The sequence below is a fragment of the Apis florea genome, unplaced genomic scaffold (genome assembly GCF_048593485.1).
Source record: "Apis florea isolate Af1SG1 unplaced genomic scaffold, ASM4859348v1 contig_2291_pilon, whole genome shotgun sequence".
NCBI lineage: Eukaryota > Metazoa > Arthropoda > Insecta > Hymenoptera > Apidae > Apis > Apis florea.
The window spans coordinates 2,225,221-2,250,329 of NW_028256553.1; the positions used below are offsets into that span (position 1 = coordinate 2,225,221).

The following is a 25,109-nucleotide window of genomic DNA, read 5'->3' on the forward strand; positions in this document are numbered from 1 at the left end:
CGTATAATATAATTTATACAACCTCGATACGTTGCTACGAAATCTGATGAACAGTTTAACGAAATATTTATCTCTGTGCAAGGGGACATTGGTTAAAAATCCATTTTTCACGAGAGACTTGTCTCAACAAATTTATCCTTAAAAAAAGAAAAAAAAAATAAAAAAATTTCGCTCGTGCACGAATACTTCAAGAATGAGAATAAATTTATTTATTAACGGGTGATGTCTCGTGTGTAACGGCGAACAGCTGCGAGCCCAACCGCGATCCGCGAAATTTATGAACGCTTTATGTCCTCGTAAAACGAACGGGACGAAATTGTAAATTGAGAAAAAACCATTCCGGCCGCCGGTATATGCGTACAGCGATACGTGTTTTCCAGCGGGCAGCATGATGGAAAAAAGCAGCATCCACGGCTCCGTGGAAATTTCAGGGAGAACTCGTGAAATTTTCATGGGGAAATATCGCCTTGGTCGCGGAGGCATATCGCGATACCGATACCTGTTTCCACGTTTCTTTCCCATTAATTAAAAAAGCGACGCGATTCTCGATTTAAAAGCGAAATAAAAAATATGGGAATTTTCTTTTTTTTTTTTTTTGGCCTTCCTTAAATTCACTTTTACTTCGTCGTTTTTTTTTTTGTCTTTTGCACATCGATTTCGTTTAACGAAAGAACGATCTTTGATTTTCTACGATCAATTTATTTTCAACGGTTTCAAAAAGCAGATAATTGTGTATCTACGATTAATTAGAATCGTTATACCAATTAATTAGATTCAAATATATTATATTTCGTATCGTTTAGAAACATTTTTACCCGTTATAAAATATGAAACTGAAATGCGTGCAATGAAAATGCTGCTTCCACTGTAAAAGGTCTTTGGATTATTTGCATATATAATCAAATATTCAACCGAATACGCGCTTTATATAAGCACTTGATTTTATACAAATTACTGAACCCTTGTTTTTAGTTAGATCTCATTAAAACCTCAAGAATTCTACGTTATTTTAACTCTTTCCTTTTTTAAAGAGATTTCTTGTTGAGAAAAAAAGATATAATAAATTATTAAATTCGAATTTCATGAAAGGAATTTTGCCTATAATAAAACGGACGAAACGAATGTTTTACAACTTCAATTTCTTCGAAATCCTTGCTCTAAAATATATTCCACCACATTTTTCCCATCAGAAAGTCCGCAATCACGTTTCCATAGATCATATTCCGACATATACTGAATATCTGACATGGAAATGGTTCAAAAATCAGAGGATCTCTGAGAGAGAACGTTCCTCGACTATGCTATACATCTCATCGACCCAACACTTCTCCTTTCGACCGCTTCTGAAACAATCGAAGGAATTAAAGGGAAGAAATCGTTCATCGAAATCAATTCAACCGATAGCTACAGCATCGCTTTTCTCGATCAGTTATCTCATTAACGGAAACGAGGCCATTAAAATTGCAAGCCTTTCTCGTGAAACGACGCACGTTTCAGCGCAACACGGGCTACTATTTCTGATAATCCAACGGTTCCATTATTAATTCGAGATCCCGGATTAAAGGAATCCTTTCTCGAAAGAATTTCGAACGACAAGTGACACAGAAGAAGAGAAAATGAAAATTTATTTTCATATCAATATTAATCTTTTTTTAACGCATGCCGAAACACAATTTGACGTACGTGTGTTTCACTTTTACGACTCACGTTAAATAAGATCGAAGTTCCGGATAAAACAAGGGTTAACTTTCCGGCGTGCAATATCGTGCAACATTATCGCAGAAACAACGATTAAAGCGCAAAATGCAGGGGGAATATTAAATTCCAGTTTCAAAGAAAATTCTGTCTCGAGGGTTTCAAAGCACGTTACAAGCTTCTCTATTGTACTCCGCCTCGGCAGACATGTTTATTGTCTACAATTTTGTCCAGCGACAGTTACACTCGTCGTAATGCCATCGCCATCAACCTCTCGAATCGTTTCGCCATTTCCAACGATTGTTGCGCAAATATTCTTCGTTAATTCTTGTCGATTATAATTGTCGCAAAATCTTATTCCAGATATCTATACAGATTGTGCTTAAAATTTTATGCTACTCCAAATGTTTTTCGACAATGTTAATTAAGACGTCGTTGAAGCAATCGTTGACGAACGCTTCAAGTACGATAATATTTGCGATTTGAATAAAGAATCGAAAAAGAAGAAATATATGTTTCATCCACGGATTGTACAATTTACGTGCACTCTGAATTCCGAGGGGAAAATTGTGTTTCCAAAACAAATGATCGAAGTATCTGAAACTTGCTCCGCCAAAAGAATAATTTTCCCTCGATCCAAGCTTTCCAAAAAAACTTCCAATAAGATTCGAAGTTGGTGGCCATGACTGGCGGCGCAAAAAGGACGCTGGAACGTGTAAGAAGCGGGTATCGAGGAAGGGGCCGACAGTAAATTTACATTAGGAGCAAACAGCGGGGACACAGGAAAGCTCTCTCTTCTCGATTCCAGGCCGGCGACTATTGACTTACATCGCGATCCATCCTCGAGCGCGTCATAGATCGTCCCCGACCGGACGATTCTTCACTGCGAGACGTCCAACTTTCTTAACGTTTCCATCGCGAATTCGCGGTCGGAGCACAAGTTTAGGCGCTCGTTGAGGCGTGGCCAGCCAGTCGAAAGGCGATTGATCTAACTTTGAGTGGTCGAAATCGATTTGGTAAGCCTCGTCTCTCGGCTCAATTCTATGGATAAATAGAGAGATATCGATGGAACGCTTTTATAAAATTGTAAAAATCAAAACAAAAAAAGAACTTGATAATGGACGTGGAAAAGTATCGATCAAGATGGTGATCCATCAAGGTTACGATCAATTTAATTCTTCCATTAGCCGAGACAATCGAGAAGGAATCACGATTGTACGATAGTGATAATGCCATAAAGTCCACCTTCCTCCTCTATATTTCGATTTCCACCGAAGCAAAAATTACGCGTACACAGCGTGTATCGATAATCAATATATATCGAATCATCCGATAATAATTCGCTTTATCGAGCGTCCCGGCCGAAGGAAATCGGATTAAGTGGTTTGATCGATCTAAAAAAAAAAAAAAAAAAAAAAGGAAGAAAACCCTTCTCTTCTCTTGAATTTTTAAAAAGGGAATCGAGTGGAGGCGCGGTAGCCGGACACGCAGTTTTTCGAACGAAAATTGAGTCGAACCTTTTTCTTTTTCTTTTTTCTCTCTCTCGAGAGAGAAATGGCGGTGTTTTTGCGGGCGCGCAGGTGCGACGCGTTTTAATAAAGTCGCCCGTTTAATTGTCAATCTTTTTTTCACATCGAGCTCGCGTCTCGCATTTGGAAGAGTTGGCCTCGTGCCAGGGGCGGCCCGCCAACGTTTAAGGAGAAATTTGAACGAGGAATCGATGAGGAAACTTCGATCCGGCATAATCTTCTCGAAATTCCATTAACTCCTTCGGGACGGACAAGTCGCACAATGAACCTCCCTCTCCCCTCTCCACCTCCCCTCCCTCCTTGCTTCGAACTTATACCCAATATATCGACACGCGAGTTGTTCTCTTTTTCTTTCTTTCTTTCTTTCTTTCCAAAGGGGTCTGGAAAGGACGAGGGATAACTTTGCCGAGCGGATAAGCTTGTCAAGAAAGTAATTAACTAATGTTCGTGTACCCTTCGAGAACAGAAGAGAAGGGTGAAAAAGAAAGCTGGAGAAGGGGGAGGGGGAGGGAAAGGAGAAGTTTGAGAATCAATTTTAATGGAAACGAGTTGGAGCGAGAAGTTTCACGGGAGGAGTTGCGTTCGAATGAAATCGCTTCTTTGCCTCGGATCGGGGAAAAACTCGCCAGTTTGACCGATCACTCGACTTCTGCCCGAGATAAAAAGAACGTAAGAAAGCGTAACGAAGCCGTGACGAGCGGAACGGAAATTATCGAAGCGATGAATGTCTAATTCGTTCGTTCTCCAAAATCTCTGTACGAATTTTTCTCCCTTGTGCGTGCGACTTAAACAAGGTATTTCGAAAAATCTTGCTCCTGGGGAACGTTTGTCGAGGTTAAATCATTCGAAAGAGGGAAGAAGGGGGAATGATATCCTCTAAGCAACCTGTCCCCTGAGGAGAGCGAGCCAAATACACAACCGACAACGTCGTCGCAACTCTTCTACCCTTTATTTACACCGTATCGCGGCTGGGTTGGTGGCCATCTTCGACAGGTTTCTTCTTCGTTCCACGACTACAAAGGGAAGTGGTGGCAGTCGGTGGCATCTGGCATCTGGAAACGGAATCGTTCTTTCACCTCTGCCCGCGACGTCCGATTTCAACGGCAGCAATACGTCCCGGAGAGAGGGACGTCGCCAAGACCTAGACTCCAATCCAGAAACCGAAGGATCGAACCGGCGCACGGTCTATTGTTGCCGGTTAATTAAGGGAATTGATGAAAGATTAAGGGGCTCCTCCTCCCTGCCTTCTTCGTCCTCGACGTTGCTCGTCATTCCACGTAGGTACATCTCCTTCCAAGATGGGGGAAATAAAGTAATGGAATTCGATCGACGATTCCAATTGTAGTTCGAACATGCAACTTCTCTTCCTCTTTTATTCCAGATACGTACGTTCTTGTCTCGTAATAAATAATACTTGTTAATCTTAGAGTTTTATAAATTTATTATCGATTTATTAATAGTTGACGAATTACTTATTTTCTTCTTCCAATTTCTTCTCTAAAATTGTGTAGCGGACTGTTCATTATTTTTTTATGTTGCACAAGTTTAAAATGTCATAACGTTCGTTTATCCTGAAACTGTTAAATATCCATCGATTTATGAGCTGGAGTGGAAGATTGACTCGCTTGGAGGGGTGAGAGACAGTTCGGTGATCTTCTCTCCGGGGATAATAATTTCATCGTCTTATCGACTAACGACTCGCGTGCAGACTCTCTCGTCCTAATTAATTGCGTCTATACTGCTATTTCATCATTTGTTCACTCCTGACGATTCTCATATCTCTTCTCTCCCCCTCTGTTTTTCTGATGCTGGCTAATTGAGCCAAAGGGATTAATCTCGTTCAACTCCGTTGAAACGATTCGAATTTATATTCTTCTTCTCTTCTTGGACGAGTGACGAGGAAGGCGTGACTTTCAACCCGTTACGTAAGTATCGATCTTTCAGACCTCGAGCTCTGTTATCCACCTAACGAAGGAGCTGGCTCGCGTTCGACGTATACGTTCGAGTTTACGAGAAACTTGGAGACTCGGTTTATAATTGAAATTAAACGAACCGAATCTTTTCACCGGCAATCTTTTCGATTGTCCATTTATTCTGGTACCAAAAATTACCAGCACACGTTTCTAAGTTGACTTAGAAGTTAAACCTAACAAAAAAAAAAAGAATAAGATGATCGTGAAGCCAGATACCAGTTTCTAATATTCGAGTAAGATTAAAGTTCTCTTCGTTCGTCTTCTATACCAAATCTCTGTCCTATTCTGTAATTCAAGATGTGCCTTTCAACAGTTTATAAATAGGGTGATGGATAAGTTCTAACTCTGCAAGATTGTCTGTGGAAACAGAGAACGTTTTAAAACTCTTCGCTCAAGATGATTTTCACGCAATCCTTCGTAGAAATACACAAATTTTTCCAAACTCGATCGATTTGATCACGAATGATGAAACGCGACCCGCCGATTTCATTGCAACAACCCCAACTGCTTAACGTTACCTTGGTCATAAACGGACGAGTAGACGAATCAACCTCGCCAAGGATGCATTTCTACGTCCTAAGTGGATTGCCGGTGGAGGTATTAAATTATCCAAGAGAGGCGATTCCGGTCCGAGGCACGAGATCGTCCAAAACCGCAATCGTCCACCCATTACAATCTTGCGTACACACGGAAGAAAAGGATATGTCCGGTTTGGTGCCTCGGATCAACCGGAATTACCCACGCGATTAATCCTTCTTGAAACGACGACGGGCGTCGATGGTCGCTCTGTTTAATTAACCGACGAGCCAGACTGTTCTCCGGCATTACAATGTTGTAATTTCATTCGTTTCCGGATTTTACATCCGCACGGATTGTTTCAGAGTTAGTAATCGCAAGGATCACGAAACTGTACCATTAATTTTCGTCTCGTTTCGTAATTCGTATATATATATATATATATATATAGATAGAGAGAGAGAGAGAGAGAGAGAGAGGACGCGTTAATTACGCCTGCAGAATGTAATAAACGTTTTCGCTTCGCCCTCGGTTATTCCACCGTGTGTAATTTCATGGTTAATTGGAGCTATGGACGTTGATTGCTCGCGCTACTTCGCGAGCTGGAAATCAGGACGATACGTTTTCGGGTGTGGTGGATACTATCACTGATTTGTGCGGACGGCACATGAAGTGACTCGTTGTACTCTGATTTGATTGAAAGGAAAAGAAATTGTTTGTACGTGTAATGCAGTGTAATAAGTCTGAGATCAAGATTGGATTAGATTAAATAGATTTTTTTTTTAAGACGAGATATTATTTTCTTGCATTTCAATGAAATACTCGTTTCGAAATGTATTTGCACGAATCGGTATTAAAATATATTTAATTGAAATATTATTCAAATAATATTTCGAAGAAAAATTTGTTATTTCGTGAAAACTTGTGTATCTTGGCTCGAAGAAATGAAAAATATTCACTTCTATTTATCTATTTCAAAAATCCATTTTTCCAACCCTGCTATCCAACCCTGCTATTTCGATACAACGAAATTGAAAATAACTCTCGATCAAGAACCGTACGAAGAAATATTTGGACCGGTATCGATGTATATTGCGATATATGCGAAACAAAAGTCCATATTTATACAGCAATTTTTCTTCTTCCTCGTTTTTCCTCCCCAGATCGAATTATTTCTCGACTTGAAATCATTCGAGAATATAGAACGATGTTCTTCAAAAGGATCGAAACGGTCGATTTATCATGGAAAAAATTATTTCCACGGATAAATCGAGAGAGATTTATTCGAGGTATAAGACGCTTTCGTCGAAATTCCTGATTCTCCTTGCGCCCTTCGCCAAACGTCGCGCCGATTTTTCGGGATAAGCTTTTACCTCGTCTCTAAAAACTCTTTTACTCTTTGCTTCCGTTATACGTGGCGCTTATAGACCAAGAATATTCGTCTACTTTTCGATCTTCTTTCCCTTCGAAATATTAGACCAATAAGAATTTAAATCATTCCGAACGAAACAGTTTACTTCTCGCGGAATTCATTCATTTCTAAATCTAAACCCAGTGAATTCTGTTTAACACGTGTGCCGTGGGACAAGCGTCACATGGCGAAGAATCGATCAGGAAACATAAACGAACAACTATTTAGGTAAATAAACAAACGTAGAAGGCAAATAAACAAACGGTTTATACCGTCAGGAATATGAGCAGTCCCCGTGTGAATATTTGCAACAAAACGAGAAAATTAAATCCTTCGGGTACACGAAATGGGTATACAAATATGCAAATTTTATTTGATACACGTTCCATTTTCGATCGATGAAAAAAATTGTTTTTTTTTTTCTTTTTTTTTTCAAACGAAATATGTATTCGCGTATTATTTGTATAATGACAAGAAAGAATATATCGTGTCGAACGTAGTATTATATCACGTACGAGCAAATTTTGTTCGGCTCTGATAGATCATCGGTTTAAAATTAATCACGAGACGCATACAGTTTCATCACGGATTAACCAATGCAAATAGACGAGCAATGAAAACAATTTTACATACAAGTTAAATCCTCGCGTACCAGTAGATTGGTTTCGGACCATTTTCCACAGGCGCAATCCTTCCGCGGGCAGATTTAATCCACGAGGGACGAATTTAAGCGTCCAAGTGTCAGCTGTCTACTTTGTCCAGAGGCTATATCCGGCCAAATCTGCGGCGTGTAGTTTCTATATGCAAATCTACTCATAACTCACCAGGAACGTATCGGACGTAGCGTGGCAACCCTCTTGCCCTTTTCTCTTCGTGTCTTCCGCCTCGATCCTTGTCTCTTCTCGAAATGTAAATCGTCGAAGAACCGGCACGGGTTGGAAAAACACACGGATCGGAATGTGCCTCTTCGGAACGGCTATCGTTAAGATTCGGACAAGCATCCTGGAATTCTCTCGTAGACTTTATTTCCTTTTTTTTTTTTTTTCATGGATCCAAAGAATGGTGTCTAGTTTCTTACTTCTTCGATTTCAAGAAGAAGAAAGAAAGAGAGAGAGAAATAAGTATTATGTTGTACCTACGTCTCTTCCTTCTTCTTTTAATTTTAGTCCGCATCTCATCTAGAATGCACACCGCGTATCATCCTTTAAATTCATATCGCACTGCTAAATTTCGACAAACTCGGCTGTAAAACACGCCGACTTGTTAACTTTGCCCGGAGAATGTATCGCCAACTTGGCGAACAAAAATACCTTCCACGACTTTCTTCCTTCATTTTCATTCTACATTTACACACTGTCTTTTGAAACTATGATTTCTCCTCGTTAACTTGTTTGCCCGGAATGAAATTATGTTTTAAAGGTTGTTCCTCTTGTTTGTTAAAGTTTGTTTAATCATGTTTCGTAAGTATCAACGGCGTCCAGCATCTGTAATTCGATATTAAGTTTGCACGCGTCATTTGGATAACCGTGCAACCCCGGGGGTTAAATTGTCCCGATAGTTTCGATAATGCGACCGTCCTAACGACCCGATAGTTGTAATAGTCTGTTGATTGACTTGATGCACCGATAATCCCAATTGTCTCGTGACCTCGATCGGCTGATAACTACGGTTCAACCCGATAGTCTGGCTAATTTCAAGTTTAATAAGCTTGACAATCTTGACAGTTTCGGTAATACCACGCGTTCGATGATCCAATAATTACGATTAATCATTCATTTTAACCCTCTGATCGCTTCGTTCTACAAATTAGATTGATAATTATTATTAATTTATTTGAAACGAGATATGATTTTGAAAAATCAGAGAGAAGAAATACAGTACTGTGATTAAATTTTTGAAATAACTTCTTCTAACCGAATCGATTTCGATCCAAAATTCTTTATTAATGATCTATTATAAAGAAAAGGCAAGAAACAAATTACGATTCATCTTTTAAAAGACGAATTTGTATTAGTTCAAGACGAAATTTAAAAAAGAAAAACGCTATTATTTTAATTCCACACGTACAAATCTCGTTTTCTTTACTCCACTTTAATTGTCAAAGAAAAGAAGTGGTATCATTGGTGTTCCACAGCCCTCGAACGTCATCTCGAACGAGAACTGAAATTCAGAACGTCGCGTTTGGATAGGCAGACAATCAGGGATCGTATTAGCGAGGACACAATGTACGTGACGATTACGATTCGTCTCGGTGACGTAGCGCTTCTAGTTGACGAATGACAGCGTCATCATAATTTACTGGAGGGGGAGGGAGAAATGTATTCTCGGGCTGCAATATCGAAACAGGCCAATATCGTTAACTCTAATTCGCTTACGTTTGCGCGTGCATTGTCAAGCGGCAACAACGAGATTAATAATGCAACCCTCGTCGATTATAATCACGTGCCACGCCAATATTGGCTCGCTCGATTTTGGCTCGCCACCGTGGAATCAAGGAATTAACTATTCGTTCAAGACCGATTCGTTCTCCTGAGAATACTTCCATTAATCTTGATCCTCGCTTTTTTTTCTTTGTTTTTTTTTTTTTTTTTTGACACATCTTTCTTGTCGCGAAACAAAGTTACGAAAAGAGAAGTTACAACTCCTCGGATGTGCGTGAAAATGAAATGATTGATCGGTGTGATTGAAATTATGATTGAATATTTCGTTCAATTTTCAACAGTGATGCTCCTTTGAATATTTTGTTTCAATATCAATCTTGCGTGCATCTTCGAATATCTGTCGTATATCTTCAGTGTCGTATTGTGGAATCTGCTCCGTTGTTGTTGAAGTAAGACGTGTTTTTTTATTATTATTTTGGCTAAGGTACGTTTAATGTTTTTTTTTTAATTGGACACCAGATGTCTTGATCTTGAGTCAAATCTGCCGTAAAAATGTAACGACGAAACTTAGTAATTTAAGTCAGTTTGATTTATTGCGATATGAGAAAATAACTTTTTTTTTTATATTACTTTCTTTTTTTTATTCGTTTTCTTTTTTTACGTGCTCAATGCTCAAGAAAAGTTTAATAAATTAATTTGACAGAAAATTGAAATCGCGAAATTATTATGTTATTATGTTAAATAATAGATGATTGGTAAAGGTTCGATGAATTCTACGCGACGTTGATTCGCAATTATCGCAATGAGAGAGTTGTCACTTTGTTGAACGTCATTAATCCACGAAAGAAGAAAACAGAACAACATCAAATTGATTTATCTTCGAGGTAAATAATAATAATTTAATCCGAGAGAGAAAACAACAATGCGAAATTGTTGATAATTTACGGTTAGAATATTTAAAATATTTTCGTGTCACTTTGTCACTCGTCACTTCAGAGATTAATTTAATGGAGTGATATATGATTAAATTAATTCATGAAATTTTTGTGCGTTATGATGCATTCTCCGATTGTTAGAATCTGTATCATATCCCAATGTACAGTAGTAATAGTATTGCAGTGCTCTAATAATTTATTAACAGAAAATCGATTTTGTTATTATTCAAAGTGCCCTATTTAACTTGATTAAATATCTCACTTATTGTTGACGATAAAATAAAATGTCGCAGCAATACATTACTCGATTGAAAAGGGGCTAAAATACAAAAGGAAGAATCTATAAAATCCTCTTTGATTAATCAATATAATTAAACTGGAACGAAATCGATTGAATAAAGATCCAATTTACTTCGAGGAAAAGTTTTAAATCGGCTTAAACCCTTCAACATACCATTAATAAAACCCTTATAAACAATCGATTTTATCAGAAATAAACGTATCCATGGCATAATTTAATCTTTAAACTCGATTAAGTCCTATTAAAATTAGGAAAAATTTAAATCGCTATAACTTCCACGATAATGATTTCTTATCAACGAGTGAAAGATTATTAGAAGCGTGAAATCTTGCCCTTTTTCATTTATCCCGATACGACTTCCGGTTCCCGAGATATCATCGTGTAAAGAAAAGGATAATTTTTGATCCTTTATTATCCCCGTCTTTGTCGTTTATTCTGACCTCTCATTCGCACCTCGTCTCACTGACCTGTCTCAAACTCCAGACAACTTGCAGACGTAATTCCTGGAAGTAATACGCATTTCCAAGAATGTAGATCGCGAGCCCATTCATAATTTTTGCGCTGTCTTAATCACTATAAACTTTGAACGTTTATATCTCGGCAACGGATCGAGATATCGCGATGAATCAAAAACCAACTTCAATAACGTGGTTTCCTTTATCTTCTAAATGGGTCTTGATGACAAAATTAATAATTCTTTGTCGCGTTTTTTTTTTTAATGAAATTCGTATCTGATTTGTTATCACCACATAAATGAAGACTTAAATTTATTTAATTTTATATTTTATTTTATAACAAAAGATCGACTAGGAATACGAAATGTCCTTTTTCCTTTTTTAACTTAGTGATTATCAGAATAGTTAATAAATGAATAATATTAACTTTGGATTGGAAAACACGATCAATTTCAACAGGATGTGTAAAATATGATAGCTTTCATTCTGTCACGCGATTCGCCAAAATGATTTGCGAGAGAGGACAAAGAAATATCAGCTATTTGGACCGTTTTGTACGTGGTTCCTGTAATGTTGGCGTCGCTTCTTTTTTTCACGTTTCCGTTTTCGCGCACACAATCTTCCGGCTAGAGCCACCACGGTCATTGTTCAAGTTTATCGCGATAAGCCCGCGCCGCTGCATTTCCGGGAGGTTCGCGTAATCGTTGCACGCGCAATGAATTTTATGACGGATACGTGTGGCGAATTTGTCAACCGAAAAGAGATAATGCGACGAGACCACGATCGTGTTGCGAAATACTCGATGTAACGTCGCCAAACGGCCGATCGATGCGCGGAAATATATTTTTATGGAAATTTTATGGACAACCAAGAGAAAAGGAGAATCTCGAATTTCCTGAATATTCATTACCATTTCGTGGAAAAAAATTTTTTATCGTTCGTTTGAAGAGACAGATGTTGCTGGACGGAGAATTATTCATTATCAATTATCAGTTATTTTACAGTTATTTCAATGTTAAGAATTATCTTAAATCGATTCTATATTACTTGTAAACAATACTTGTAAAAACCAAAAGAATTCATGAAATGAATTCACTTCCAAGATTCACGCGTCTCCAATTATATATGTATTTGACGATCAAGAGTAGCATCGTATACCGATTTTTTTACTATTGCTAAATGTTATAACAGATTTACGATGAAACTCGAGAGTTCATCAAGTTTCATTTCGACGAACGAGAGGACCGGATGCAACAGCTTGCCGCGCTGTGGCTAGCCGACTGTACTTCCGGTTTAATGCATTCCTCTGACCCGTAAATTAATATTTCATCGTGGTTACATTTTGTCGCATTTCTCTCTCTCTCTCTCTCTTCCTATTCACTCTTTCTCTCCCTCTCTCTCTCTCTCTCTCTCTTTCTCACGTTCAGCTTTCACGGTTCGTTTTCCATCGACTGCTCGGCTCGCCCCTTTTGTTCTCGTCCGAGTCATTTACTTTCCTCCGCATCTTTGACCGTGAATCCAAGCCACGCCATTTACGCCACCTACGTAGGGAATATCGTTATTTACAGTTCACCTTTTTGTGCCCTTTTATTCGATCAATAATTTCGTCACTTCGATAACGTATATCATGGCATAGCATTACCATATTCCACGAACTCTTCACAATTTTACTTATAATTTCCTTGATGCGAGTTCCATTAAAATTATTATATTATATAAATTTAAATTTCGATTCTCTTTCTCTGTTTTTTTATTGTTGCTATATCAAATGTACAAAGAAAATTATACTTTCAATCTTCGTATCTTCGTTGGTAATAAAAAAAAAAATAAATAAAACGAATAAAATTTTCAAGACTATACGATATCCCACTTGCAGCAAGATTATATACTGTCTGTACACAGGAGAGAAGGAATGGTATGAAAAAGTTGTTGGACAACGATCCTCCCCGAGTGACATCACATTTAACAATGTTAAAACCGCCCTATTAATCTCGAAAGGGTTAATTCTCTCCGTCGTTGTCTGGCGGAATCAACGATCACGGCACATCGTTGCATCGTTCAAAGTCGACGTGTGTATCAATGGTCGATCGGCACACCTGCACACCGCGAGTCAAGCTGCCATCCATACTGGGCAAACAGACAGGTCGAGATCCGGGATGGAAGCCGATGAGCAAAATTCGATGACCTATATACCAGATGCACAATGCGTCCTCCGGGCACAAAGGGCATACGGGGAGATACCCAAGTGCCTCGCGACTCTCCATATCGATTCAAAATCAATACGGCGTATCTCGATGATGTGTCAACACAAAGGAACCCGAAGCCATCCCCCTCCCCTGGCCATCCTTACAATTGCTTCTTGTATCGAAGCCAACTAAACGCCGCGAAGACCGACCGATTCTCGCATCGATTCCATGCCTTTGAAAACTGTGGGCCGTCCGAGGATGGCCCAGCTGCGACTGGCTAGTCTGCGAATCGAATATCTCGCAAGTGTCGACCGATAGATACTTCGGGAAGCTCTCTCGACGTTGTTCAAGCTTCGGATACATGCCTTGGATTCTTGGATTATATTTTAGCGGTATTTTAGACAGATCGTTGATTAATTTGCGAGATAGTCGGTTTCAATGGTTTTAATTGGCTGCAAGAAATTATTTGTGTTTACAATTAAAAGGAGAATTGAAAAGGAAATGAAATTGTTGAATGTTTGAGTATGACGATCAACAGAGATATAGATTATCACCGTGTAATAATTTAGATGTAGCGATTTGTTGGAGTACTTGGTATGAACTCTTGGTAATACTTTTCATCGACTTCAATGGTGTAGACAATGTTGTAGACAAGTATGCATTCAGAATATCGGCAAGACAGATGATATCCACATTCTGACAAAATTTTTGGAATATTGATAAAAGTTATCACTCGCGAAATTATTCTTGATTGTTATAAACGGGAATTCTTCTTTTTAGATATTTTCTTTTATCAATCTTGTGATTTCTATCAGAACTCGATTCTTTATCGACACGATGTTTGCTCGCAGCGTAAAATATTTATACGAGACAAACAGATTTCGACTTGGTAAACTTGATAGAACGTCTTCAACAAGATTTTTGTTTGCTTACAGAACGAAAACAGAGCCCTGCGACTGAAGGAGCCTGCATCGTTGGCTCTCTCCGCCGGAAATTCCGGCAACTACGTGGACCCAGATGGCACCGCCATTGTGATGTCATCCGAGCTGCTACCTGCACCCACCCCGGATCCAAGGGTGACGTGGAACTACTTCGACGAGCAAGGGTAAAATCAAATCATCATCATTCTGACCATTATTCCATATTTTTTCCTTCCCTATCGAAAATCTTCAAAACTTTCACTTATCTGCTATTTGTTTCTTTCTCCTACTCCTTAATACCAGTCTCAAAACACGTGGTTTTGGTAAATTCATAAATCAATGGATGAGCATCATTTTATTCTTAGACAGATGAATTGAAAATTTATGACTATTGCCTGCACTACAAATTTATTTATTTATTTTTTTTTTCCTTCCATCTATCACGTTTCATAATAAAAATCCAGTTTCACAATAATATATATATATATATTCTTCTTCCAATATAAATTGTCGGTGAAAAAAAACGAACTAACATTCGTTCTCAACGTTCGAACCAATTCAAACAATCATCATCACAAATCAAGATCATTTTAGAACGAACGATACATCTCTGGCAGAAAAATTGTATCAATTCTTTTCAACAAATATCGAGAGGATTTACAAATATTTTATCATCGATCACATTCGAAAGCATTCGAGGCGGGTTGATTGTAATTTTAATTTAAATTTAAATGAATATTTATATACCATGTGTAATGCAAAATGTATTCAATTTCACCATCGGATAAATAGATCTCATTGATTCTAATTCATGATGCGATGCCATAGAAAGTATTTGGAAAGTGATTGGAGTGTAATCTCGATGCAAGCCCCAAGAATTGAATACCGACTCGTGACGGCCGTATGCATTGTTAAACGTCCGAAAAACCATCGCGAGATTTATTATTAAATATAACCGCTAGGGGAAATGCAGAATTTGATATCCCTTCTGTGCATATTAATCGTTTCATTCGCTTGTCGGATCATATTTGCAAACAACGTTTCTTTCCACTGTTGATGAACAAGATTTGTATATTCGTCAATATACAATAAAAATTACAAATACGTATTTTCAGATATGTTTCGAGAGGAGGATTACGAGCAGGAGAGGATCCATATGCTAGGAACAAATTTAACCAGGAAGCTTCCGACGGGCTTCCCAGCAATCGCGATATTCCTGATACCCGCAGTGCGATGTGAGTAAATTATTCTTTTGTAATATTAATATTTTTAATTCTATGAATTAATCCTTCATATATCGCTAAAAAAAAAAATATCCTTTGGCTTTTGAAAACTGCTACATTCAATGCGAATCGAACAATAATCGAAATATTCGACAGCTCGTATTTGTCCCAAAAAAAAAAAAAAAAAAAAAAATTCTTAAAAGAGAAGTTCGTTTAAAATGAAATACGAACAAGTCCATATTCGTCTCGATATTACGACGATCTTCAAGTCGATCGAGTGATAGACACGGGGAGACACGTCAATGTTCGAGAAAGCAAACTCGAGAAAATTTTACGGTGAATATCCACGAGTGAGTGGATCGCAAATCGGAGAGATGCAATTGATGGATTCGAGGCGAATGATGAGAGAAATAGCAAAAGGCCCAATGAGAACAATTAAGAGAAGGCAACATTTGTTCTGCCGATCGATCAACCCTTTCATACACTATTATCGTACCCTTCTCGAGCAATTAAACAAGAGGTATCCGTCCCAGGTGATTGCGAAAATTGCGGCTCATCATTGGGAGCATATGGACATGTCGATGAAGCAATTTTATATTCGAGAGGCGAACAGTCAACGAAAACGTCATTCGAGAACAGTGTCTAGGAGGAAATAACAGGTTTGCCTGTGAATTTTTTTACATTCTATGATATACGAAGACGAATTGATAATTATTCGCAATTTATTTGTGAAAGCACAATCAAAAAATAGACGAAGGATGATAATGGTGATAATTATTTTTGTTTCAATTAATTTATCCAAATAAATGGAAAAATAATTCGATATGAAAAAAGCTTGTGGTGAAATTATTATACATTTAGTGCTCGTTTGATTAAATTAACTTTCACGTTGACTACATTAAATTATTATATTTTGAATCATTTTTAAATTGCTTTCGATTCAAACACATTTGAGAAAAATATCCGTATTGCGTAATGGTAAATCTACCATTGTAACAAACAACGGGAAAATAATAAAATGTAATAAGATTATTAAAGTAAATTATTAAAGTAAAATGTTTCATTCGAGCAACGAAATAATCCAGAAAAAAAATCACTTGCTTCGAATAATCTGAAACATTTCAAATATCTAGCCAAATATTATTTTAATGATCATTTTCCAAATATTTAATTTCATAAATAATTGCGAATAATTGTTAACTCACCCTTTGTATATCCAACAATCTCGTTTCGAATAATTCGACACATTTGTTTCCTCTTTCACGCAGGTTCTGAACACTATCGATATATCAAAATAGAAATTCGTGTCTGTATGAAGTACTGACAATTGGTTCACGTGAAAAATTTATTTGATCGTCGTAATGTCCACGTTTGAAAGAATATTCGTTTGTTGGAAGAAGAAAATTGCAACGAGGTACAGAAGAATCATCGGTTGGAGGACGAATATTTCCCCAATATATTTAATCTTTCGATTGTATCGTCCAATATTTTATATCTCTCTTGACGTTTCGTCGTATCTCCCGAGTCATGTGTTGTGAATTATGTATCGTATATATACAAACAAATCTTCATATAACCTGCGTTATCATTCGTTTCGTTTTCAGTCTCGTAGAAAAGCAGATCTTGATTATGATCCTGAGTTTCATCGAAACGATCGACGACTCTTGATCAAATACGACCATTTTTCATCTTTCCACAAAAGTGCATGAATTAAAGACGAGATAATCGTCAAAAGGAAATGAGAGATGTCTCTCGTCTTAATCGAAAAACATTCAAATTTTCTATATTTAAAATTCGTATCCTTTCTCTTTCCTCTTCTCGATTCTGGATGAAGTTGCGGAAAATCCTTCGATTTCATTTCTTTTTCTTACACATACAATTAAAGACCTTAGGAATCGTAGTACTCGAAGAAGAACGAAACATGTCCAATCAATGTCAATCTACGAACAATTTACTTTTTGTCTTAATAATCACATATGCTTGAACATATACATAATTCTGTGGTATAATAGGTGACAAATCGAAAAGATGGTAATTTCTCTCCAACAAATTAGAGAAATCTCTTTAAACAAGAGAAGATTGAGAAATCCCTTTGCTGTTCTTTCTTCTGGTCGAATTACAGATTCGATGAGACCTCGCAAACTGGCTTGGAAATCACGATTCCAGAAGGCCATCGAGAGAATTGAGTTCACAAAGTTTAGAAATCCGACGGTTAATGATATTACTTGGTTTCCATGGCAAATCCACCTCGAAATTTCCCTTTTATCTCACGTTTTTACGCGTAAAAAAATAAATCACGCTTCGAATTTCTATCCATTCTAACGATACATATTCTCAAGAATTTAACTTATTATGAGATAAGATCAAGCTCATTTACATTTACAAATTTGAACACGAAAATCCGGTATTCTCTCTCGTTTTTTCGATTTTTCAATCTCGAATCATCAGTTCGATCTCAACAACAAGCGAGAACGAGTAACGCGGAGCAGCATATTTTCGTTTTATTTCGCGAAATTTCACGCGGAACAGGACGAATTAATTATCGAACGAGGTTGGAAATAAATTCTGTGTCCATTCAACCAGCCGGTAATCAATGGTTAATGGAAGCAATCTAATTTCGGTAGTGGTGTCCGTTACTTTTATGGACTCGTAATTTATTCGCTGTTTGCGCGTCGAATAAAGCTTCTCTCCATCTCGCGTGGATGCTCGATTTATAGAGCGTATTTTATTAATTGAAACATGTTCGAAACGACGACAGTAACCGAAAGAAAGAGGAAAAGAGAGAGAGAGAGAGAGAGAGAGGAGCTCTGTTCTGGTAGTCGCGATCGATACCGCTTTGAAATCGAATGGGCTCTCCCCTTCTGTTCGAAATGCATTTTCCGGAGACGCACGCCTTTCCGACTGTCTCCGGCGGAGCAAGAGGATCCTTCAATCCTCCACGCTGATCTAATTTCCTTCGAGGCTCCACCTACGCTCCACCGTATCCTGTTTCACGCGACAGACACGTTCAACAAGTATCGAGACGAAGCAATCGAGGGGACGAGAAGATTTCGACAAATTCGTCGAGTATTTTTTAGTGCTCGGGAACTTTCTCGATTGAAGGATTCGAAAGGTATTGCTTTTACGGCGAATCTCCCTTAAAAGGAGTTCGTGAAGATTTTTTTTTTTTTTTTTTTACAAATGCACGAGTAGTTTCCTTTTTAAAAAATCTATATAAAGATTTAATAATATTATCGATATTGATAAATATTTGTAATATTATTGCGATTGTGTACGAAAAGTATCGTGGTAAAATTATATTGAAAATATATCATAATCGAAAGAATGATAGCGAACAAAAATGGAATATTATCGATACAAATTTTGGATGGCACATTAAGCCCTTCTTGCCACCCTCTTGCCACGAGTTAATCGAATCCCTATTGATCTTACGTTCCATCGAGATAATGTCCCTCTTAATATCCTTCTCCCCTTCCAGTTTCCACCATCCTGTCCGGGGTTTGCTTCGCCACGTGATTTGCCCAGTTTCCATGGCGAAATTGTAATTAAAGGGGGAGCAACCGTTATAAGTAGCAAGAGTCGTGGCAAGTTCAAAAAGCAGGCTCCAGACTCTTATTCATGAATTATTCACGCGTGTCGTCTCATCTTGTGATCCACGTCCCCCGATGTTCCTTGGGCCACGACCGCCTGTTTCCGATAATGGAATAGTTGTATCATTTATACGCAACGTCGCCAACTTAAATATTTATGCGATGCAACCACGGTTGCATCGAGCCCGAATGCACACCATCCGTTGCATTAAACATGTCAAAGCGAGCCGGAGGTATTCGTGGGCCGGAAGTCGCGGGAGGAACACGGTCGTTTCACCACGTTCACGACTTCCGAGTTTCGGTTCTTAACGACACCGTTCCAAGATTCGCGCTATTTCGAGCTCGAGATTGTAATATTCGAGCAGCACTGATAATAACGAATAATTGTATCTTCTTTTTTTTTAAACCTTTCAAAGAGTTTATTTCGTTAACTTTGTCAATTTTTCCGTATCGCGTAAACTCGATTAATTTAAAAAGGAAATTCAATTGATAAGTAAACTCGAATAACGAATTTAAGAAATATCTCCAAGTGAAATGTATATATATTTTATCCTCTCCCAATCTCTATTGAAAATCGTAGAACGCTGGACTGGTAAGGCATTATTGCTTTAATCGCCTTCATTATTCAATCCTTTAATTTATAACCTCGTTATAATATCATGGGAGCTAATGTTTCCGCTGCTTTATTCTCCTTTGTCTTATCGAGCCACGATAATCCGATGTAACTCGATGAAATATTCAAGTGTCGATGGAAACTTAATCCCTCGACAATAATCCAGAATAATAATTTTAAGTAAAAGAAAAAAGATAGAATATCGAAATATTTTTTTCGAGAAAGGGCAAGAAATTATAAATCGATTATTACTCGTGCCAACAAGTTTTCGCATAAAGGGCCACAATTTCCGCATTTCGATTTTTCTTGTTTCGTTTCCACCCCTCAAGAATTGTCCGCTCTTTCACAAACATAATCCTCGATCAATGATTAGCGTTGTTCGCCCAAACTCGATTTATACTACTATACGACGCGACAATTTACTCGTTCCACTTACACCAGTTACGTTTAGAAATGCATATATTTCAATTTTAAAGGAAAATTCTCCCGAGGAAAAACGATAAATCTCTTGCGCTGGAAAGCGGATAAAATATTCTAGCGGAGGGGCGGATTCTCTCATCGAGAATCGAGGAGTGGATAGCTTTCGAAGACGTGATCAAGGAGGACATCTTGTCCACCGTACTCGACCGATAGAATCTGCTCGTGATCCGTTCAAACTCTCCAGTTACCATTTACGATAAAAGCTGACGATTTCCAGAGTATACGAAACAAGGTAAATTGAATTTCATCGTCTCCATTAACCCTTTAAGTGCCGTGTAATCGATACAGACGACGAGCAAGATGGTATGAGGTAGTTAAGATGAAGAAAAGAGGATAGCTTCCATTTTACGTGACTTTGCATAATAAAAGTCAAAGTAATAATTTCGCTGTGCCGCAACTATCAAATTTTTATATTATCCCAAGTTTGTCCTCACTTTGAAAGGGAACAAACTTTTAATGATAAACTTGAAAAACTTGAATTCGAAAAACGAGAAATTATTTACTATATTTACAACGATTTTTTTTTCTTCTGTTTTTCTTGAAATCGTTTCAACACATAGAGAAACACAATGAACTTAAATTTTTATATTCAATAGTAAAGATATTTTGGGTATTTTTTGGCCGAATACAAATCAAAAAATCTGTCGATATGATTGATTTTACACGTTACACAAAAATATCATATTCAACGACTATACGAATATCGTGCATCATTCACGAAAGAGTATTTATTCAATTCGCAATAAAACCAATCCACGTTCAATTTCAATCACAATATCCATCATAATTCGGTTCTTGATTAAAAAACATCGAACCATATATTCTTCATCAAAAAAAAAAAAAGAAAAAAAAGATCCTTTTCCATATTCGAATTCGCTTTTCAATTCTCAAAAGTTACCTAAAACATCCCCTCTAACGAGCCAAATTATTTTCCCTCGAGAGAATGAGGATAAAAATCGATCAAATTCCTTTTCGACGTCAAAATTGCCAAAGAATATCTAAAAAAAAAAAAAAAAAAAAGAATAGAGCACCCCCTTTAACAAACCGCCTATTATCCTACCTCCTCCTCACCATAACGCCAATTACCTACAAAACGTGGCCAAGTCCATGGACTCCAAGAAGAAGAGGCTCGTAAAAGATCGTATCTTGCCCGGAACACGATGGCGGCCGCAATAAAGTCGGCTCGCAACCGGAACCAACCATCGACACACGTACGTACACGATGCGGATCCGTCCAATAGCTAGTTGGACGAAGGAATAAGGCTCGATAAGACCTGGGGATCGCGTCCACAAACCGATTTCTCGGTAGGAGAACGCGTCCCCTGGAAACTGGTGGTCGTTCCACGATATCGGGGAATTGCTTCGAACGCCGATACACCGAAGCGGATCCTATGGAATCGCGAGATTCACCCTTGCCTTTGCTTTTTTTCGTCCACTACGTTATTTTTCCGTTATTGCGAAATATAAATGGCGGCACAATGGCCGAGGATTTGGGGATTGGATGATTCGAATTGGATATCGATCGAGCTTTTGAAACGAGCAGATGTTTAATTCGAATTTTTATAATTAAAGGAACTATTCGGATAGAACGAAGAGACATCTACCTTTTTGGGATACGACGAATTTTCATCCCGGCCTTGTGCAAGAAAATTAGCATGCAATCGAGTGACTCGACAGATACCAATTTCCTTCGCCAATTGATCGTGTAAAAGCTGCATAATTTTAGACAAAGGGAAAATTAGAGAAAGTTTACCCTAGTTTCCTATAAAATGGGTCATCGAATCACGTTCCCTCTCCGCGGCATCCGCTTATCCGGCCTCGAGCTACGAATAAAAGTAGCTTTTAAAAAACTAAGTTTATCCTCCTCTACTACCCGATCTCCTCCTCGCATGAGACAATTGCCGGTGTTATTTTTACGTGGTACACTTTTACAGCCGATTATGCGTCGCTTCTCTCCTCCCTTCCGCACGAGTGAACTTCTTGCAACGAGTCGCCCACGGTCATTTGATCGTAAACTGGGGCAAAAGTTGATCAACCCCTCCTCGAGACGAGCGAATTTCTCGATCAAACCGGTTCTCCGAGGACCCCTTCTCCGAAAAAAGAAAAAAGCGCGATTAGGAAAAATTGTTCGACGAGGGTAAAGGATAGTAATCTCGAAGGTAACACGAAGGGGTTCGTAAAGTTTATCAAAATAGGCGAAAGGGGATCACGTTAGTACTTCGATTCCATTGATGGATATTATTCTTGCCCTCCTTTTTTATCGTTTCTATCTGTAAAACGTAGAATTAAAACGCCCTTCTTTTATCGCGATGGGGATGATTTCTTGGTCGACGTTTTCTTCTCGAAAACGAGTCCAAAGTTAATTTCGTTGTTTCCATTGTTTCGAGCTGTGAGTAATAAAATTTATGGATGACATTTTATATCGTCGAATACCGAGGGAGGGAAGATTCGTTATGGCAAGCTTTGTCTTCTTCTCGTTGTACAAATATACATACATACGTTTTTACCGAATAACGTGTATTTCGAATGGCGTAGTCATCACGCTAGGATTATTTGTTTCTTTGAAAAGGAAAGTTTGGAATTTTTTTCGATGGATTGTCATATTTTTCTTTTTCTACGTGTATGTGTATGGAATACAAAAGGTGTTTCCATCGTGGATCCATTGCTATCAATGCGAATAATATATATATCATCGCCAGAACAAACAAGAACAATTACGTGTTATTAATGATCGTTCATAATCCAATGGATCCCTTAATTAACGATCCCTCGTTGCTTCATGATTAATAATACCATCGTGAATCGCAATATTGAATTGTGCACTGTTTACCTACATTTGCAATCCTATCGTGTCTAATTCAAATTGATGATTAAACCGTTTAAGTGGTGGATTATTTCAAACGACAATGGTTTGTTTCATTCATCGTAAAAGGGACACGAACCGAAAGAGGTGATCTACCATGAAGAGTTATTAGAGCATGGACTCTCTCTGTTAAAAGCTACGGGTAATTAGAGAGTTGGAAACAGTTGTGGAGAAAACGTGGGCAAAATGAGAGACTTACGAAAAAGAGAGACTCGTTTTTCGATCATTTTGAAGACTGAACTATAATATATTAATTATCTGTTGATTCGTCGTTTTTTCTTTTTTTTTTTTTTTTTTTCATCTGGATCGAGTGACTTTTCTTCAGAAAATAAAACTTTCGCAGACGCGGCATGTTCGCTTCCAGAAAGAGAGGCTGAGTTTTTGTGGATTTCTGCGCCGCTAAGCATCTCGATGTTTCAAGTATGATGAGATGATAAGATTTTCTTAAGAAGATTGCAGATTTGTTATTAATTTAAATTTTTCTTTCTTTTAAATTAAATTCACATCCAATGTGATAACAAAGAATCTTCTTCTTCCGGAAGATATACTGAAAAGACGTACGAGATCCTTTGAAACATACACATATACACACCTTGTTCCTCATAGAATTTAAATATTTTCCAAATATTTTTATTAGAAAACAAAAATATAGACAATCTTTATAAATATTGCAACAAATCCTTCAATTTGAAATGTATTAGACGTATTTTACCGTTTTCTTCAATAGTTGCAATCGAAAAGCCAAGAAATTTATTCCTATAATTCCATTTTATTTAAACTTTCACGATATTTTTTTTTAAAATACACGTTACATCTATAATCAATACTAGCTTGTTATTTTCAACAATTCTTTATCTCTTCTTCAAAATCGGATCCATCCATCGTTTTCCGCAAACTTTAAAATCTGCCAAAATGGAGCAAGAAGAAGAAGAAGAAGCTGAAAGGGAACGAAACTCGGTTGATTCGAGACTAATTGCAAGCTTGAAAAAAATAGTTCCCTCCGAGAGGAAGATGACATCTCAAAAGAGACGCAGAACTACAAGGCGTTTTTACAGTTTTCCACGTAAGCCGGAACGTCGTCGTCTAAGCGACGAGTCTAAGCACACTTGGCAGGGAGCTTTGAACCGAGGTTCCGCGCAAATGTGCTTCTACCAGCAAGTTCCTATTCTACGCCGACGTAATAGACAAGCCGACAGAAGCGTTTTATTCCCTTCCACCCTTCTCCACCTTTGTGCGTTTCGCCGGCACAGGCGAAAATTGAAAAATGTCATTCGCCGTTCGGGTAGAACGCTAGCTGGGCGCGAATAATGCGACGAGACGCTGATAAAGCGGGAAGAACGAGCATCGTAAATTGAGTCTTTCCTCTAGGTAACGTACACGCGGACTTTGTGAATTGATATTACAGTACGTGGTTAACGAAATATGGTACGTGCAAAAAAAAAAAAAAAGTAACGAGACCGATCCTCTGAAAATATTTACCGAACATTTTACAATCGAAAATTTACTTTGTTCCTTTTCAAAAGAAAGGTTTTCAAAAGAAACGTTGAAATTCTTGGATTGGCATTTCTTTCCTCGTCAGTCTTGAGCGATTTTAATTATTCTTGATATAGATCTTTGAAGAGAAAAGTTGGAAAAATATTATGATTCTTCTCCTCGATAACATAAGATTTATAATCGTAACACTTTATCTTATTTTTTATTTTATGGAATCATTCGAATATTCATTTTGAAACTAGAAAAATTTATCAGCAGAGACAGCATCATCTCATATCACGATGCAACGTTATCAATTTCAAGATAAACTCTTTTTCCAAATTTTTTCAAAAACTTCACGTTAATAAAATTGATCGAATCTCCCTTTTTAATATTTTTACTCTTCCATTTTCCTGTACTCTTCATGTACACCTGAGTTTGCAATAAAGCGAGGCAAAGATAGAACGAAATGGCTTTATCTTCGTATCATTTTGTTTCCGTTTTCTCGTTCTCCGTCTAACTTAAATTGTTCGTAACTTAATAGAAAAGCTTCCATCCAATATTT

The 25,109-nt window shown here is 37.8% G+C and overlaps 1 protein-coding gene and 1 long non-coding RNA gene across 3 annotated transcripts in view; both read left to right on the forward strand.

The window, feature by feature from the left end:
* Positions 1–25,109, forward strand: part of Pgant2 (polypeptide N-acetylgalactosaminyltransferase 2) — a 184,081-nt gene that overhangs the window by 126,844 nt on the left and 32,128 nt on the right. For both annotated transcript variants that reach the window (XM_003691664.4, XM_086903445.1), the window contains exons 2-3: positions 14,318–14,487; positions 15,418–15,537. In XM_003691664.4, coding sequence (XP_003691712.1) covers positions 14,318–14,487; positions 15,418–15,537 — 290 coding nt within the window. The remainder of the gene's footprint in view (positions 1–14,317; positions 14,488–15,417; positions 15,538–25,109) is intronic.
* On the forward strand, positions 15,682–17,101 carry LOC147658298 (uncharacterized). Its single transcript, XR_015290763.1, has 2 exons — positions 15,682–16,184; positions 16,794–17,101. It is a non-coding gene; the product is annotated as an uncharacterized LOC147658298 (long non-coding RNA).